The sequence below is a fragment of the Dermacentor albipictus genome, chromosome 4, assembly GCF_038994185.2.
Source record: "Dermacentor albipictus isolate Rhodes 1998 colony chromosome 4, USDA_Dalb.pri_finalv2, whole genome shotgun sequence".
NCBI classification, from domain to species: Eukaryota; Metazoa; Arthropoda; class Arachnida; order Ixodida; family Ixodidae; genus Dermacentor; species Dermacentor albipictus.
The window spans coordinates 149,063,751-149,082,832 of NC_091824.1; the positions used below are offsets into that span (position 1 = coordinate 149,063,751).

Below are 19,082 nucleotides of genomic sequence, written 5' to 3' on the forward strand. Positions count from 1 at the left end.
GGCGAAAGCACCGACTCGGTGCAGGCGAGCGGAGACTGCAGGAGAAGAGTACTGTGCACATTATTGAAAGATGTCCGGCACACGCTACGTCGATCTTGAGATGGACAACATCTACAATGCCAGTGCGGGGATTAGCGAATAGGGACGAAGGCAACAGTGCAGTGATTTCATTAGTCCCATCAATCATTTGACGGCAAACACAATGTGAGACGGTGTACAGAAAGAATAGCTTTTCGGAAAAGCTGACATGTCGTGGTGTGTACCAGAGGAGGACAAGCGATTCAGGGACAGAGTAAGTGGTCCTGTGATGGCTATGTAGCGAGACTGCTGGTTGATCCGGCAGCCGCAAAATTGAGTTCTGGTCATCTGACGTAGATGATTGGCACGGGCAATAGTCTCGAGAGCATATTTAATGGGTGACCTCCTAGTAAAAGGCCCCAGCCTGTTTATGGGCAATGTAAGGTTTTTACCGTATAAGACAAACACCGGAAAGAGCCAAGTGTTCTCATGCCTGGAAGTGTAGGTAAATTTAACAATAAAACAATGCAGCCTTACAATCCTGGCAGTCAGCGGACACGTACATTCCAACATGTCGGTAGTCGTTCGGTTCAAGCATTCCGTCAAGTGATTTGCCTTTGGATCGTAGGCCGCAGTCAACGAATGTTGCGTCAAGCATTACTCTAGAGTGACGTCGATCACTTTTGAAATGAACTGTCCGCCTTGGTATATCAGTAGTTGCAGAGAAGCGCCGTGATGGTGTATGACTTTCTCCACCAAGAAGTCTGAAAAGTCGGGGGCGCAGTTCGAGGTGCATGAGCGACCACAAGCCGCATGGTATAATTTTTGGCAACGGCGACCCACTTCTTTCGATAGGCGGATAGGGGACACGGGCCATGTAAGTGGCGGCTGCAGCGGTGAAGTGGTTCGTAGAAAAGTGATAGGCTGAAGATGGCCAGCAGGCGAGAAGGTCGACTTTTTCCGGTGCTGGAAAAGGTCACACCAGCCCACGTAGCGATGCACTGAGCAGGGCACGCCAATGGAAAAGATGGTGGGCGCGGTCATATGTGCGTGACACGCCTACATGTCCGGTCCTCTGCGCATCGTGAAACTGAGCAGGACAGTGGAAAGGACGTGGGCAGGGATGAGAACAAATTGGGGCCATGAGGGGAGCAATGGCAACGGTGTATGCTATCACCCTCAAGTATTGAAGTAGAAAGAGGCCGAGAGAGGGGACAGGAGCGTGCGAGTTGAAATGGTTGAGATGATGTTGCGTAGAGACCCGCGTTCGGCAGCGATGTTGGAGAGTTGAGACCTTCAAAGAACACATGGACTGGAGTCGCTCATTACGGGGTCAAGTGGATCTATCGGATTGTAAATGGCAGTTATAAGTATTTTTGATGTTGCAGTGCTCAACGGTCAAGGCGACCTGTGGAACTCTTGAAAGACGAAAGCCAGCTGAGCGCATTGTGGTCACCGACGACGGTGAAGGTCCGGCTGTACAGATAAGTGTGAAAGTAGCTTACAGTCCGAACAAGAGCGAGATGGAAGTTCCCTCCGAGATAGAATAGTTTCGCTCAGAAGAGAAAAGAAGGCCACAGGTGTATGCAACAACGTAGTCCTGACCACGCTTATATTGGGCAAGACGAGCGCCGATGCTGCGGCAACTGACGTTGGCACTGAACTCGGTGGGGACATATTATTGGAAGTATGAAATATGCGAAGACGCTTTTAATGAAAGAGTAAATCGTATGCGGACCTCCCCAGCGCACTGCCTTCGTATGAAATCAAAGCGGCAACTCGGCGTATAGTGACCAGTGATAGCGTCTGTTTTTTTTTAAATATAATTGCTCGATACTTCAACAAAAGAGCCCAACTGTTAGCGCCGCACCGAGTGAAATACTACACGTTTTTTTTATATACAGCAAAGAGCAGCAGCAATTATAAATCGCCTTTCAGCTTTTGTTACACAATGACAGAATCTTTTGTGCTGTTGGAAACGCTAGCAGATGCCCTGAAAAACGCAAGCTGCAACGCGCTCGTCCACGGCATTCAAACCTAGGCAGTGAGCAATAATGAGACGTGCCGAGCGGTTTCGTCGGAGCACCTGTTCTTCTTACATCGTGATCAGCACGTTGGTAAGGAATGAAGGCGTCACAGCATTTTGAGCCCAGCCACAGAATAGTCGTTGAGGCTGAAACTGAGTTAAAGGTCTGCTGGAGAGGTGTGCCGGCATGGGAAGGGGATGGATATGGACATAATACTGGAAAAGGGCATCCTTTTCAGCCTTGCAAAGGCAACCTCTTGACCAACTTGACCAAGCCCACAAGGACATGAAGCCCTACTTGCTTTGGCAGAGTCCTGATAGTATGCGAGCACGGAACGAAGATTTCAGAAGGTGCAGTTGGATGTTTTAACAGCTTAGGCTGCTCTACGCAGAAAACTTACCACGTGTGCCTGACAACGTGATCGACTAAGGCGTAACTTTTACGTGTTATATTTTATGAACAATTATTAACTGAAGTGCGCCATTTAGGATTTAGAGTTCTGTGTAAATCATGAATTCTGCTTTGAACTTTTCCTCTTGCATCACAGAAAAACTGCTATTTGGGAGGACAGTCGTATGCTTGCTGATATTACAGGCTGCAATTGCTGGTGGTAAAAGCATGAAATTATTCGAAAACAAAATCCACCATCCCGTAAGTGGTATAGAAAACATGGGAAGCCTCTTCAACTTCATTATGCAAGCGTATGAGACGGCTGACTTTACATACAACCAAACGTAAGTACCCTGTTTTTGTGGTAATGTTCTCATTATTTCTATTCGAGTGACGTGATAACAAGGACATGCACGTAAAAAAAGACAGTGTTACCAGGGAACTTGCATATGTACACATATACACGTTTTATCATGGAATTTGCAAAACCAATTATTACAATGTGTTGTTCTTGCCTTTGTTTCACGCCCGGTAAATATTTCGTCAAACACTTAACAGTCTTGAACGCTGAACACACGTTGTTATATGTGCCAACACATACGCATACACACGTACTATATATATATGTATGTATATATATATGTGTGTGTGTGTGTGTGATGCTAGCAATGCCATTTTTGATGTCATGATTAAGTTAAACAATATGACCATGTATAAGAAGCAAAGCAGACTGCGATGACTGTACACGCACGCACGCACAGACGGCGCACGCGCAGTGAGTGATTTCAGTATTGCACGCTTGCCTGATGCGAAGCGACGTGGCGTAGTACAATTTCGTGTAACGAATGTTATTCTTTCTCTCTCTTCTTCATATTCCGCGGTACCCTATGTTTATCATGTAATACAGCTTTCATACTTGGTTTGAAAACGCAATACAGTTAATTCTATCCCACACCGAATATATTTGAATGGCCGTGCTTCTATAGCCACAGAATCAAAAACACCCTCATCTGAGTGCCGCTGAATGGTCTGTATAATAGCTTTCAGAATTAAAACCGAATACCTCTAATGGTATTCCTGAGGATACGCTGCCAGTCTAGCTCGGCTGGCATGATTACTTATCTTATACAGCAACGGATGTATACATTTCTCGCACGCATTGTGTTAATTACGTAATTCTGAGATGTTATCGTCTCTACCATATGTCTTGCATAGAAATGCTATTAAGCAACTGTAATATAGTATTAGTATTAGTTTAGAGTATTAGTAGTAGTATAGTCTAATATATTTAGTATTCGTCTAAGACTACTTTTCAGGGAGATATATCCTTTTAGAACGCCTTCAGTAAGTACTTTGAAGCCATCAGGCAACTGACCTAAAATATATTTATCGGAGTAAGTAATTGCTGCTGGAGAAAGAAGCAAAAACAGGAATAATTATACGCAGCACACACGCGTATGTGTGCGATTCTGCCGATAGTTGATAATGGCACTAAAACCTCCCTCCGCGGTGTTAAACACAACAGGTTCTTAGAAACCGCGCACTTGTTTAAGGTGTAGAGCGGCTGTTTTCTTGAGTTATACATACACAGGTTCCCGAAAGCTTTCGTAGATGATTGCAAGAATCGACCAAATGGCAGCTGCTCGAAAGGCTTTAGGAGCATGCGGCGGGCAGCGTCGATTTATTTACCAAAAAAAGCAGGCCTCGCTACATTTGGGCGTAAAATCTCGCTCAGCAGTAGGAGAACCGACTCCGTCTGCAAAAGCGTGTATACTTAAGTCCTGCCAGTGCAAAAGGATCGTTGCTTTGGAAGGTGAACACCTGATTCCGCATCACCTGCACTGAGAATATAGCACTTGGAGATGAAACAGCGTTCACTATCCGTCAGCGAGAGTCCTGGCTTATACAAAATAGAATCTGTTGCGTCAAAATTTTCGTATATAGAAAACAGGGCATGAAACGTAACCTTCGCTGTACCCGCCGTGGTTGCTCAGTGGCTATGGTGTTGGGCTGCTGAGCACGAGGTCGCGGGATCGAATCCCGGCCACGGCGGCCGCATTTCGATGGGGGCGAAATGCGAAAACACCCGTGTGCTTAGATTTAGGTGCACGTTAAAGAACCCCAGGTGGTCAAAATTTCCGGAGTCCTCCACTACGGCGTGCCTCATAATCAGAAAGTGGTTTTGGCACGTAAAACCCCAAATATTATATTAACCTTCACTGCATTTGCTTTGTGTGCTGTGCGTAAGTAATTTTCTGTGTTTGTTTGCTGGTTTTGTTGCATAAGTACGTCTTATCGAGGATTACGGACAGTAGTGGTGGTGGGGTCATCGTAATGGTAGTGAACGTTGGTGCTTATTGTGGTTTGTTCAGGTCAGTTAGCGAAAATTGCGTTGCCAGACATTGGACATTGCACAGAGCAATGAGAAATGGAGTTTCAAACCAGCGCTGTTTATATCCCCCACCCGTGTCCATCAACTGCTGGTTTGGTAATTCAGAAGGCATGGAAACATTTTGTTCTTGTTTTCACGCATGCTGAGTGTAAGGGCTCGCTTACAGCCGAATATACAGCTTATGAGTACATCCATAACAATAATGATTTGGTGGCGCTCATCGAGCTAGAAGGAACAGATTCTATCTGCGGACTTGTTACTATTATTATTTTTTATCGGACGTCTGCCAATTCATGATATATTGCAGTCATTCGTTGTCCAAAGGTCGGCAACACCATATACCAGGGCTTTCTCAATATCAAAAATAAATAAATAAATAAATAAATAAATAAATAAATAAATAAATAAATAAATAAATAAATAAATAAATAAATAAATAAATAAATAAATAAATAAATGATTCATTAAAATAAATGCGGGTGAGTGCAGATTACAGCTAATCTCTGTGTGACTTGCTTTAATACCGACCTAACGAGTGCGTCTTTCAGGTTGACAACGAAGGTTGTGGCATCGACAAATGAAGACAACATGACCTATGTGACCTCGGAGCAAGTGAAAGAGATTGCTATTGCGTTACGGAATATCACTGTACGGCATGAAAATCAGGTCAAACAGGCATCTTCGAATACCAATTGGGGGCCTAAAGCGTTTCGTCAACTGAAGCTACTCTCGTATTGTGTAGCTGTTCTTAATGACCACATTAAAAGTCTAACATCAGCGAGGGACTTCAAAAATCTCCTTATTTTTCCAGGTATGAAGAACAGAATGCCTTCTGTGGTCTGTAAGTGAACAACAGAGGTACAGTGAAGTGGATATTAGGCGGGCGTCTTATGAAAGTTGAACTGCCTGGTTTAATATTCATGGTAATTGAGCTAAATGTAACGGCACCACAGTTTCCAGAACACGCTGAGTGCCTCGAGAATCGCACTTTATGACAGAAGTTGTCAAAAATTATTGTTTCATATATTTTGGAGTTTTATACTACAAAGAATATAAGTTTGCAGATGGTGGTAGAAACGTCTTTATTTTAAAAATTCAAGGTAAACTTTTGTAGCGACGGTGGACATTAGTCCTCCATACGCTACATCAGGATTCGTAAGCAGTGAGAAAATCAACTTTATTTACAGCTTTCACGTACGGATATCGTCTTTCGCTTGATGTCGTTGTATATACCATTTCTTTTTCATTAGGAAGGAGACAGCTGAACTTAGCCTTCGACAGGGGGGGGAGACGTTCAGCTTCACAGGCATGCTGCGATATTTTCAGGGACAAAGTGGTGTGGAAAAGGGAATGTATCGGAACATAAAAACGACCTGGGTCCCCTGCAAGGCACAGACCAATGCTGCCGCGACCATGATCACGCCGTAGAATTCATCGAACCGCTCTCCAAGAAGTACGGGATAGTGAACACGCGCTTGTGGCCCATGTAAGTGTTTCCTCTTGTACTCAGATGGTACTGCCCACTATCAACTTCTTTCTCTACGTTGAATGATTAACTACAAGCACTAAAGTGAAGAAGCTAGTGTCTTCAGAGAAGCGCAGTGGTTCTGTGGGAATCAGTCGCAATATCCTACAGCAGCCGAGCCAATCAACTGAATCATCCATTCGAGCTTGCATGTGTGCTGTCATTTGTACTTCGAGTGCTTGCGCATGCGGTGAAATAAATTAGTTATCGTCGTAAGGATCTCAAACCAGATGTATATGAAATTATGGATATACCTTCATCGACTTCAGCGGTATCATGCCACGGATGTATTGTTTATGGAAAAGAACAGAACGACCCATTTTTGTTATTTTGTATTGGTAGAGTAGTTGAGAGCACCTCCCGGCTTCTACGCATGATGTTCCAGGACATGTTATCAAGGACACCAAAATTCGTTACCTGACTTAGAACTGCTTAATGCAATCAATTGGGTTGCACAGGCTGTTATCTATAAGATCAAGTTTGCTAAAGCGTTCCCAATTGTCAATGTTTGTGATGTTTTCATGGGCCCTGATTTTTTCATGAGAGGTGCACTTACAGGACGAACTGCGCTGACGACCAGAAATTTTATGACTGCCTGTTGAATGACGACAGTGACAGCAACCTGATGTCGGCATGCGTCGGAACAATATACTTTAACGCACTTGGCGCCCAATGTTTCAAGCAAACGTACACTGTCACTTGCGTAAAGTATGAAAGGTATGTGGACTTATCTTTCCACTCTCGAAACCTAGCCGAAAGCCACGCAGATTCTTTTTTAATGTTTTTTAGCCTTTGTACGTCTCAGAATTGCAAGAAAAAAACGAAGGATTGGAAAACAGGCCACATTAACTACGTTTCTGCTCCTTGCTAGTAATAAAGTTCTATGAATGCAAGTAAATTTTATAAGCAATTTATTTGTTTTTATTGTCAATTCTTATTAAGAATATAAAAGTAATTTTTACGGAGACGCATGCGGTGCCCTGTGATGTGCTCTATAATGCAGCACGCTGTTGCCGTATAATGCTGCAGGATGACGTAGCTAAAAAAATATTTTGTATAATTTGGGCACACCCTTAGGTTTGACGTAATAGTTCTGCGGAAACCCGCAAGGTGGAGAGAGGATGTGAAATGTTTCATTGTACTAAGCCATTGTAGTATATTGCTCTATATATTTTAAGATATTTGAATGTAATAGTATCAGCTAGACCTTTTTGCCATGATTTGTCACCGTAATCAACGATGCTGTAACTTGCTAAATTGTGCATATGCATCTAATCTGCTATCAATTCTGTCGTTCACGGGGGCTGAGACCTTCTTTAGGCTTTAAACCTTTAGTCACAGTCTACATTCATTTGAATGAACGAGAAATAAAATTCAGTTCGAGATGGACGAAGATGTAAATGATAACATTCAGAAGTTCAATGCAGGTTTCGCTTGAGATAGCCACACTTACGTTCAGGTAACGAACGAATAGCTTGAAGTGCTGAATAATAAGAACTATGTCTTGCTTATATTTTCAGTTTTTTGAAATAGGAAAAGAGAAGCACTGCGCGTTTAGGCACGGATGTGTACTAAGTCGACGACATGTTCATGTCGACACATGCTGATCTTCACGTGCAGTATTCCGAACAGAGAAGGGTGGGGACTTCAAGAGTCTCATCCTATGCCACGAAGATATAGAAGCGTGCTTCTTGCTCAATGGCATCCACAGATGGTGCTTAAAACAACAGGGAAGAAGGACGGCACGATATTCTAGCGGAACAGGACCACCAGCTTTCTTTGCTAACAGTTGGAAGTACCACTGGATCTTTCAGGCCAGAGCTTGAAAAATGCTATACATGATTCCGCGATAATTTCTAGAGGCAACACTAATTGGTATTGAAAGGAGGATCTAATATACGTTTGCGTAGAAAGAGCAGCAAAAAATAATATAAAATAAAAGTTAACAATAAGCGTGCAAACGCAACATGCCAACGGTATCGGTGAGAGGCTCTCAGAATTGAACTCAGTAAGTAGGGGGAAAGTTTGCTGCAGTTGTGCAGTGACAGTGATAAGAACAATCTCCGAGGTGAGTAAAGCTACGCGTGGACAAAAGCTCACATATAGCTATAAATCTCTCTACAGGTAAAACAAACGGCGAATTTGCAAAGCTAGGAAAATAATGTACAAGTCCGCAGTATTTAAGAGGTGCACTGAGCGGGGTATTTCACCGTAAATATAATGAGGGCACTCATTATATTTACTGAAAAGGCATGCCTTTTCAGTGTCCATAAACCACGTACAATTCCGGCTTACCATGCAATTTATTGGCGTGAGAAGACAGATTGCTGCTGCCAAGTTGGTATCTGGAGCGGGAGAAAAAGAGATGTCACCATTCTGCAAAATTATGGGTACACAGGGGAAATATTCTGCTGCTAAATATATACTCTTGTGTCTAATGACGTAAATTCGAGCATCTGTTTGTCTTCATTGTGTCTTCATAGAAAAAGGTATTCCACAGTGCGCATACATATGGCTCGCACGAGTGAGAAAAAGAAAGGCATTTCTTTGTTATGCCAGACAGCTTTATATTGTCACGTGGTAGTGACGGCGAAGAAAGAAGCAGTACGGTGGAATACAAAACTAGCTTTTATTGGGCGAACCTGTGCCCACAAAATAGGCTACACTTATAGCACAACGACAGCGGTGAACACAGTCGGCGATCGTCGAAAATCTGATCAGCGGGTCAAGCGCGTCGGCTTTTATACAGCAATCATCGAATGTTCCAGATTAAACGTTGGGACCCGCATGCCTTCTAAAATGTTCTACACCATTCGTGTCAAGCGATGAAATCAGATAACACAACGTTCGGCGACAACAGACAGCGGATAGAAGCATCGATAACTTTCCAGAAACTTCGGATACATGCAGGCGCGTCCCGCGCTGTGCGATAACATTTGTTAGGCGACAAAACTTGTCGCCCGATAAAGACAAGTACACGTGTCAATACCCCCCTCTTAAAAAGCATCGACCCGATGCTACATACAAGCGAAATAAAAACACCCGTAGCAAAGAAAACAACAACAAAAGAAAATAAGGAATTTCGTCAGCGTCCGTAAAACGGTTTAAGGCGCACCACGTGGACCACTTCAGATCGTGCGCGGCGCCGCTGTGAATGCGAAATGCCGTCTGGCACGACCTCAAAGTCCAGAGCGCCAATACGTCGGATGACCTTGTAGGGTCCGAAATAGCGTCGGAGTAGTTTCTCACTGAGTCCCCGTCGGCGTAGCGGTGTCCAAACCCAAACACGGTCGCCGGGCTGATACTCAACAAAGCGTCGTCGGAGGTTGTAGTGCCGGCTGTCGGTCCTCTGTTGGTTCTTGATCCGTAGGCGGGCGAGCTGTCGGGCTTCTTCGGCGTGCTGGAGATAGCTAGCGACGTCAACATTCTCTTCGTCAGTGACGTGGGGCAGCATGGCGTCGAGCGTCGTCGTCGGGTTCCTGCCGTAAACCAGCTTAAACGGCGTGATCTGTGTTGTTTCTTGCACCGCCGTGTTATAAGCGAATGTTACGTATGGCAGGACGGCATCCCAGGTCTTGTGTTCGACGTCGACGTACATCGCTAGCATGTCGGCGAGGGTCTTATTCAGCCGCTCCGTGAGACCATTCGTCTGCGGGTGGTAAGCCGTTGTCCTCCTGTGCCTTGTCTGACTGTATTTCAGAATGGCTTGGGTGAGCTCCGCTGTAAAGGCCGTTCCTCGGTCGGTGATGAGGACTTCTGGGGCGCCATGTCGCAGCAGGATGTTTTCGACAAAGAATTTCGCCACTTCGGCTGCGCTACCTTTCGGCAGTGCTTTTGTTTCAGCGAAGCGGGTGAGGTAGTCCGTCGCCACGACGATCCACTTATTTCCGGTTATTGACGTCGGAAAGGGTCCCAGCAAGTCCATCCCGATCTGCTGGAATGGTCGGCAAGGAGGCTCGATTGGCTGTAGTAATCCGGCTGGCCTTGTCGGCGGTGTCTTGCGTCGCTGACAGTCTCGGCATGTTCTGACATAACGGGCGACGTCGGCGGTCAGGCGCGGCCAATAATACTTTTCTTGTATCCTTGATAGTGTCCGGGAAAATCCGAGGTGTCCAGCGGTCGGATCGTCATGTAGGGCATGCAATACTTCTGGACGAAGTCCTGACGGGACAAGAAGAAGGTAATTGGCGCGGACTGGCGAGAAGTTCTTCTTCACGAGTAGACTGTCTTGAAGCGTGAAGGAAGATAATCCGCGCTTAAATGCCCTGGGGACAACGTCGGTGTGCCCTTCCAAATAATCGACGAGGCCTTTAAGTTCCGGGTCCGCTCGTTGTTGTTCGGCGAAGTCTTCCGCGCTTATTATTCCAAGGAAGGCGTCGTCATCCTCGTCATCTTGCGGCGGCGGGTCAATGGGGGCGCGGGATAGGCAATCGGCGTCTGAGTGTTTTCGTCCGGACTTGTATGTTACGGTGATGTCATATTCTTGTAGTCTGAGGCTCCACCGTGCCAGCCGTCCTGAGGGATCCTTTAAATTCGCTAGCCAACACAAGGCGTGATGGTCGCTGACGACTTTGAATGGCCTGCCATATAAGTAAGGGCGAAATTTCGCTGTAGCCCAAACGATGGCGAGGCATTCCTTTTCGGTTGTAGAATAATTGCCTTCCGCTTTTGACAACGACCGGCTAGCGTAAGCTATCACGTGTTCATGTCTATCTTTTCTCTAGACCAGGACGGCGCCGAGGCCTAGGCTACTGGCGTCAGTGTGGATTTCGGTATCGGCGTGATCGTCGAAGTGCGCAAGTACGGGCGGCGACTGCATGCGTCGTTTGAGTTCTTGAAATGCCTCGGCCTGCGGCGTTTCCCACCTGAACTCGACGTCGCATTTAGTTAGCTGCGTCAGCGGCTCAGCGATGCGTGAAAAGTTCTTGACAAATCGCCTGTAGTAGGCACACATGCCAAGAAATCTACGCACTGCCTTCTTGTCGATGGGCTGTGGAAACTTTGCTATGGCAGCTGTCTTCTGCGGGTCGGGGCGGACTCCAGATTTGCTGATGACGTGGCCTAAAAATAGAAGCTCCTCGTAAGCGAAGCGGCACTTTTCCGGCTTCAGAGTAAGTCCTGATGACCTGATGGCCTCTAGTACTGTTGCCAGCCGCCTAAGGTGAACGTCGAAATTTCCGGCGAAGACGACGACGTCATCCAAGTATACGAGACAGGTCTGCCACTTCAATCCTGCTAAAACCGTGTCCATCACGCGCTGGAACGTTGCAGGCGCCGAGCGCAGTCCGAATGGCATAACCTTGAACTCGTAGAGGCCGTCTGGGGTGATGAAGGCGGTCTTTTCGCGATCTCTTTCGTCGACTTCTATCTGCCAATAGCCAGACTTTAGGTCCATGGACGAGAAGTATTTAGCGTTGCAGAGCCGATCTAATGCGTCGTCTATCCGTGGGAGGGGGTATACGTCCTTCTTCGTGATCTTGTTCAGACGACGATAATCGACGCAGAAACGTAGGGTTCCGTCCTTTTTCTTTACCAGAACAACAGGGGATGCCCATGGGCTTTTCGACGGCTGGATGATGTCGTCGCGCAGCATTTCGTCGACTTGTTCTCTTATAGCTTCACGTTCTCGCGCCGAAACTCGGTAAGGGCTCTGACGGAGTGGGCGAGCGCATTGCTCGGTGATTATGCGATGCTTGGCGACTGGTGTTTGTCGAATCCTCGATGACGTCGAAAAGCAGCCTTTGTATCGTCGGAGCAGACTTCTGAGCTGCTGTTGCTTATTCATTGGGAGATTTGGATTAATGTCGTAGTCTGGTTCGGGAACCATGGTCGTCGGGGTAGATGCGGCGGAATCCGAGAGGACAAACGCATTACTTGTTTCCAGAATTTCCTCGATGTACGCGATCGTCGTGCCCTTGTTGATGTGCTTGAACTCCTGGCTGAAGCTTGTCAGCAACACTTCAGTTTTCCCTCCATGCAGTCGAGCGATCCCTCTTGCGACGCAAATTTCATGGTCTAGCAGTAGACGTTGGTCGCCTTCAATGACGCCTTCTACGTCAGCGGGTGTTTCGGTGCTGACCGAAATAACGATGCTGCAGCGAGGCGGGACGCTCACTTGATCTTCGAGCACACTCAAGGCGTGGTGACTACGAGGGCTCTCCGGCGGCATTGCTTTATCTTCCGACAGGGTTACTGACTTCGACTTCAGGTTGATGATTGCGCCGTGTTGGTCCAGGAAGTCCATACCGAGAATGACGTCTCGTGAACACTGTTGGAGGATAACGAAGGTGGCAGGGTAAGTCCGGTCATGAATGGTTATTCTTGCCGTGCAGATCCCAGTCGGCGTGATGAGGTGTCCTCCAGCGGTGCGAATCTGAGGGCCTTCCCATGCGGTCTTAACTTTCTTCAACTGGGCGGCGATGTGTCCACTCATTACGGAGTAATCGGCCCCTGTGTCGACTAAGGCAGTGACTGCGTGGCCGTCGAGAAGCACGTCGAGGTCGGTTGTTCTTTGTCTGGCATTGCAGTTAGGTCTTGGCGTTGGATCACGGCTGCGTCGTGTTGAACTGAGGTTGGAACGTCGCGTCGTCAAGTCGTCTTTCGTCGGTGTAGTTTTGGCTTCCAGACTTCGTCGGGACGGCGGCGTGTCGTTATGTTGTCGAGATGGTCTCTTCGTCGTCTTCGTCGGCGGCGGAGGATCTTCGTCAGTTCGACGAACAGCAACCGCACCTCCATCGGTTGCTGCTTTTAGTTTTCCGGGTATGGGCTCGCAGAGCGGCCCCGGGCTGGGCCAGTGTATGGACGGCGCTGCGGCGACAGGTAGCGGCCTGGTGACGGCGAACGGGATGGTCGTCGAGAGTTCCACTGAGTGGCGGCTAGGTAATCGGCAATGTCACGTGGGCGCTCCCCAAGCTGTGGACGCGGCGCGTTGACGGCGAACCCTCTCAGTCCCATGTCGCGGTATGGGCATCGGCGGTACACATGGCCGGCTTCTCCGCAGTGATAGCAGAGCGGGCGGTGGTCGGGGGCTCGCCAAATGTCCGTCTTCCTCGTATAGGTGCGCTGGGCGACGGGTGGGCGCGCTGGCGGCGGCGGTGGTGGACGACGGAATTGCGGTGTTGCAGGACCTTGGCGCGGTCGCGCAGGGGGGCCTTGACGGCGGGCGACGGCGGCGGCGTAGGTCATTGCTTCCGGCTGCGGTGGTTCTGGTTGGACCTCAGGAACTCCAAGGGATCGGTGCACTTCTTCCTTCACGATGTCGGCGATAGAGGCCACTTGAGGCTGCGACGAAGGCAGGACCTTGCGCAGTTCTTCGCGCACAATGGCCCTTATAGTGTCTTGAAGGTCGTCCGAACCTAGTCCTTGGATGGCATACTGCGGCGTGTGCCCCTGGCGGTTATATTGCCGGGTGCGCATCTCCAGAGTTTTCTCGCTCGTCGATGCCTCTGCAGAAAACTCAGCCACAGTCTTCGGTGGGTTACGAATAAGTCCGGCGAAAGGGTCTTGCTTGACGCCGCGCATCAGGAAGCGAACTTTTTTCTCCTCCGACATTTCCGGGTCGGCGTGCCGGAAAAGACGGGCCATCTCCTCCGTGAAGATTGCGATCGTCTCGTTTGGCAGCTGTACTCTGGTTTCTAGTAGAGCTTGGGCTCGCTCTTTTCGCACGACGCTTGTAAACGTGTGCAAGAAGCCGCTTCGGAAAAGGTCCCACGTCGTTAAGGTGGCTTCCCGATTCTCGAACCACGTCCTGGCGGCGTCTTCCAATGCGAAATAGACATGCCGCAGCTTGTCGTCGCTGTCCCAACTGTTAAACTTAGCGACCCTCTCATACGTTTCGAGCCAGGTTTCCGGGTCCTCGAATGTTGATCCGCGGAACGTCGGAGGTTCCCTGGGCTGCTGCAGCACGATGGGGGATGCTGGGGCTGCCATTGGGGTTGCCTTGTCCACAATCATCTTGGTCTTCTCAGGTAGAAGTCCGTGCTCCGGGGGCAGCTGTTGAAGACGGCGGCTTGCTCGATGTTCCGGGACGGCGCTGGTGTTGTCTTTGCGGTCCGGGCTTGTATTACGGCTTGTCGGGGGCGTCCGGTACATGGACGTAAAGCACCTCCACCAGATGTCACGTGGTAGTGACGGCTAAGAAAGAAGCAGTACGGTGGAATACAAAACTAGCTTTTATTGGGCGAACCTGTGCCCACAAAACAGGCTACACTTATAGCACAACGACAGCGGCGAACACAGTCGGCGATCGTCGAAAATCTGATCAGCGGGTCAAGCGCGTCGGCTTTTATACAGCAATCATCGAATGTTCCAGATTAAACGTTGGGACCCGCATGCCTTCTAAAATGTTCTACACCATTCGTGTCAAGCGATGAAATCAGATAACACAACGTTCGGCGACAACAGACAGCGGATAGAAGCATCGATAACTTTCCAGAAACTTCGGATACATGCAGGCGCGTCCCGTGCTGTGCGATAACATTTGTTAGGCGACAAAACTTGTCGCCCGATAAAGACAAGTACACGTGTCAATATTTTCCAAATTTTGCAGAAGGCTTCTTCACGAAAGGATGTGCCGAAAATTCAAGATTGATGCATCAAAACCAACATGGAAATTGTCGCATGCAAAGGACTTCCTTGGTGCCTACCTCGTGAAGTATTAATATGAACCGATGTACCAGGGTGTAAGGAAATAAAAAAGTAAATAAATAAGTAAATAAATGAATAAAAGTACGTGGCTGTGAAATAGCGGGTCGTTTTTGTTTACAGCGTAAGGCTTTTTTGGGCTCAATCCAATAGCCGTTTCTGTTAGCGATGTTGTCTGCCGCCGCCACCAGTGCCTGTTGCAGCTGTTGCCATGAATGAGAAAAAAGTGTTCAGCTCCCGCGAGAATCGAACCTGGGCCTTCTGTGCCACCTCGGCTACTCTACCACCAAGCCACGCCCACCACTACGCCAGAAGTGCTAGCGCACGAAGAGTCGCGCGATGTGAGATGCGCGCCGCTTAGCGTCGATACGGGCACACTGCATTGCAGTTGCATTGCATTCCACCAGGTGGCCCGCAATGTAGCAGTTGCATTTTTTTTCTTTTTTAGCCTGTGCAGGACATTAGGCAGTATAAATAGCAAGAGCTTGGTGGCGCCACCCACCACTGCCTCGTTCGAAAGGGGACGCTCATAACATCCATTCGTCCAGTATCTTATCTTGCCACATGCCAAGAAATGTGACATATGTGCCACGTAGTCTCGATACCTGTGTTTACTCTTCGGTGCACGCTTGGCGCCTCCTCGCAAGGTACGAACCGCGGATGGAGAAGCGAATCGCAGAGGAACGCGCGCGGCTGCAGCCAGTCAATGTCGGGCTCAGCAGACCGCTGAGCAGAGGGAGCACGAACCGCAGCTCGCCGTCGACGGCGATGCGGACAGTTTAGTTGTCCTCGTGAAAACTACGCAAAGAGACTTCGCCGCGAAGACCCCCTAGTCAGTTCTGCCGAAAATCAGGCACGATAGCTTCGCCGCGATGACCTTCACGTGCGTGCAGCATAAAATAAAGTCCAGGAGCTTCGCCTCTTCGGGAGCAGTTTACGACGGCCTCCTATGGGGCCCCTCCCCCAGCTTACGCTGTGACTGTATTGCGTGTGCCACGCAGGCCGTGGCTTCTTTTATTTACAAACCTTGTTGCTTCGGGAACTGAGATATGTCCTCGTTCAGAAAAGCCATATATTTCACTTTCTGCAACAAAAAATCTGCGCCTGCGCACTCCTTCCTCTCCGACAACGGGGCGCCGCGGTGGGGGCTGACAGGGGACCGGATGGTTGGATAAAGGGAGATAACTAACAATTACAGATTGGGGAGGGTGCATTCTCCCCCTCCCCCTCGCACACCCCTCTCTTAATAAGCAGCAGGCGGTGGCATGGGGCCTCCTTGAAACCAACACATTTCCAAATTTGGTGACTTATAATCGCTATCACCCGGAACAATATTCGGCCAAATGTAAATTTTCTCAAGAACGGTTGAAACTGGATCAAATTATCTGGGCATGTTCTCGGGTGCCGGGACAGGGCCGAAACATTAAGGATGCCAAGCAGTGGGAGACCGTGCCTCTGAGCTCGGTCCCCGAAGACCAACTTTTGGCTGTCCAGCACGCCGAGGATGCCACCAGAGCCCAGGGGCTTCTGACTGCCATCAAGGCGGAGTTGCCCCCCTCCCCTCCACCAATCTGCTGGCTACTTGAATACAAGTTATTTCTCTCTCTCTCTCTTAGGGCCGACTAACGTTCGCACCGCACGCTGCGCCGAACGCCTGCCGCACGCGTGCGGATGGGGGGGGGGGGGGATTGCACAAATTTGGGTTTACAGCACTTGTGTGAACCGAGTGTAATCCGAAGTTTGTGCACCTATGCACGAAACATGAAATTTTCCTCACGTCCGCACGCGTGCGGAGGCATTCGGTGCGGCGTGTGGTTCGAGCGTATGTCGGCCCTTACTGGTTTTAGCAGGTAAGGCGATCCATTATGATAGGAAGATTTTCTTTCCTATTTAACAGTAAAATTAACGTGTGGACTTCTGTATTTCTTTTCAAGGGCTGTACGTACATGCTTAGACTTGCCGAGTAAATGCAGGCAAATGGTAATGGCTAGTCAACGCCCATCACGCCCATATATTTCTTGACGAACCACAGAAATATTTTCAGCCGTCCACGCCGGTACGCGAAACGTTCTCAGCCACTTTCTTCCACATCTTACCATAAGCACCTTTTACCAACATCTACTGTGGAGTGGTGGGCCTAAGGCATTGGCTTCAACAGCAATTGTACCTGGCGGACTTGTAGTACTGCTGAAGAACTCTACCTGCGGCCACAACGAAACTTCTACCTAAAGCATGTTTTCTCTCGACCATTACTGATTTCTTTGTTGAAAAACTATCATTTTTTACTTTGAATTCAGTTTTTTGCCGCACAAACGCTGTTTCAATGAAGAACACGAACGTAAGGCGAAACATAGCATGTTAAGGTTTAGGAGGATATTTTTCTTCCACATAATTTTAAAACTAATTCTAGTAACACTGCGTTTTGGTTTCTCAAGAAGTTCAATAAAAGTGGTTGTTTTTTACCGCGTTGGTTAAAGCGCAACGTCATCTAAAAAAAGAAAACCATTCTTTATACAGAATATCAGAACAGTTTTCGCGGTTAACACTTTTCTACACAATATTGAGGGGTGAAGCATACATGTAGCTCTAAAGGTTTGTCAGATTAACACTATTATTAGACAATAATAATTCTCCCCATTTAAGATTTCTTCAAGAAAGCTCGAAATATGCATCAAAATAACCAGCAGCGTGCTAACAACTGTTAAACAACGGTATGAGCTATGTATATTGAAGTATTCTCTTTTACGTCTCTTCTGCAATGTCAATACAGTACTCAGGCCTCTAGGAAATTGTTGTTTTGAAAAAATGCCGGAATCAGACACCCTTGAATATGCATATGGCTGGTCTGCGAGCTGACTGACTAAGTTCCCGAACTTAAATTTGAGGGACGGCAGGGGGATAAAAACACGAAATTGAATATTGTGATTATGGTGGCAGATTTTATCCACATCAGACAACTTGAGCCTTGAGATGGAGGCTGTCTATTGCTCCGCTTGGGCTTCCCTTGCAATGTCACTGTTGTTTGTTATCACAAGCACAGAAAATCAGTATGTCTTAATGACGCAAGAGGAGAACGTGAAGGGTCACTGCGGGCTATAATGGACCCTTGCAAAACACAGTGTGTTGGACGTAAGCATGCGGACAGCTTTTCTTCCTTGTGCGCATACATGAAGATGGCATTTTAAAGCGTCAACGTATATTTCGGAAACGAGTAACTAATCATAAAGGGCCCCAGTTCCAGAGCACCTCAGTCATTGTAGTTTGCTTATTGACTGCTAATGAGCGCTCTGGTGTCTCCAAGCTGATTATAACTTGCCAAGAAAGAGAGAGAGAAATAGTAAAAAAAAAGCACGAGTGCTTGCAGCTTAACACATATGCACAAAAGTAACTTATAACAAATGACGCAATAATTTTGCCACGAAATTTAAGCCCTGGGTGAATAGCGAGTTGTGTTGAAAAATACCACGTTGTCTTTTTTTTTTGCCGCTAGACCTTGTGTTAATAGAAATTGAGAGCTGCATAAGCACTACAGAGGTGAATATTATGGCTGACATCTTGCTGTCCAATTTAAGGTTTCGACAGGTTACAGAATTGAAATAATATGCCGTGTTTGTTTTGTTCGTTTAAGAACTATTGAGGAAAGAAAACATAGGCTACCTCACAGCTGGCTATAACAAGACGCAGTTAAGAATTGAGGCTACCCCTTTCTTCACTGGACTCGCACAGACATATCACACGATACAGAAACATACCAAGTTTACAGAACAAAGATAATTATCAACAACGCAAAAAAATGATGCTAACCAGAAGCGTACCATGTTACACCCGTGTTACTTAAAATAAGTTGATTTAGGTGCACGGTAAAGAACCCCAGGTAGTCCAAATTTCCCGAGTCACCCACTACGGCGGACCTCATTTGTGGTTTTGGCACGTAAAATCCCATAATTTATCTCTTTAATAGAAGTTGATGACTACTGATCAATGAAAAAACTATTACACGAGCACATGGGAGTGTCGTTTTTTACATTCATGAAAGCAAAGACTCAATGAAATTAGAGTCCGCAAAACTCTACATGGGGTTAAATGT

General features: G+C 47.4%; 1 protein-coding gene across 3 annotated transcripts; it reads left to right on the forward strand.

Moving 5' to 3' along the window:
• Positions 1-1,983: 1,983 nt before the first annotated feature.
• Positions 1,984-15,095, forward strand: LOC135902196 (uncharacterized). 3 transcript variants are annotated; one of them, XM_070537729.1, is made up of 6 exons: positions 1,984-2,135; positions 2,593-2,779; positions 5,376-5,638; positions 6,154-6,313; positions 6,911-7,069; positions 14,901-15,095. In XM_070537729.1, exons 2-6 carry the CDS (start codon positions 2,664-2,666, stop codon positions 15,010-15,012), a joined length of 810 nt encoding a protein of 269 aa, XP_070393830.1. In that variant the 5' UTR covers positions 1,984-2,135; positions 2,593-2,663; the 3' UTR covers positions 15,013-15,095. The 3 variants fall into 3 exon arrangements, with proteins under 3 accessions (XP_070393830.1, XP_070393829.1, XP_070393831.1); XM_070537728.1 differs by having other exon boundaries at positions 2,034-2,135; positions 2,640-2,779; XM_070537730.1 differs by lacking the exon at positions 1,984-2,135 and adding an exon at positions 2,145-2,395.
• Positions 15,096-19,082: the final 3,987 nt, after the last annotated feature.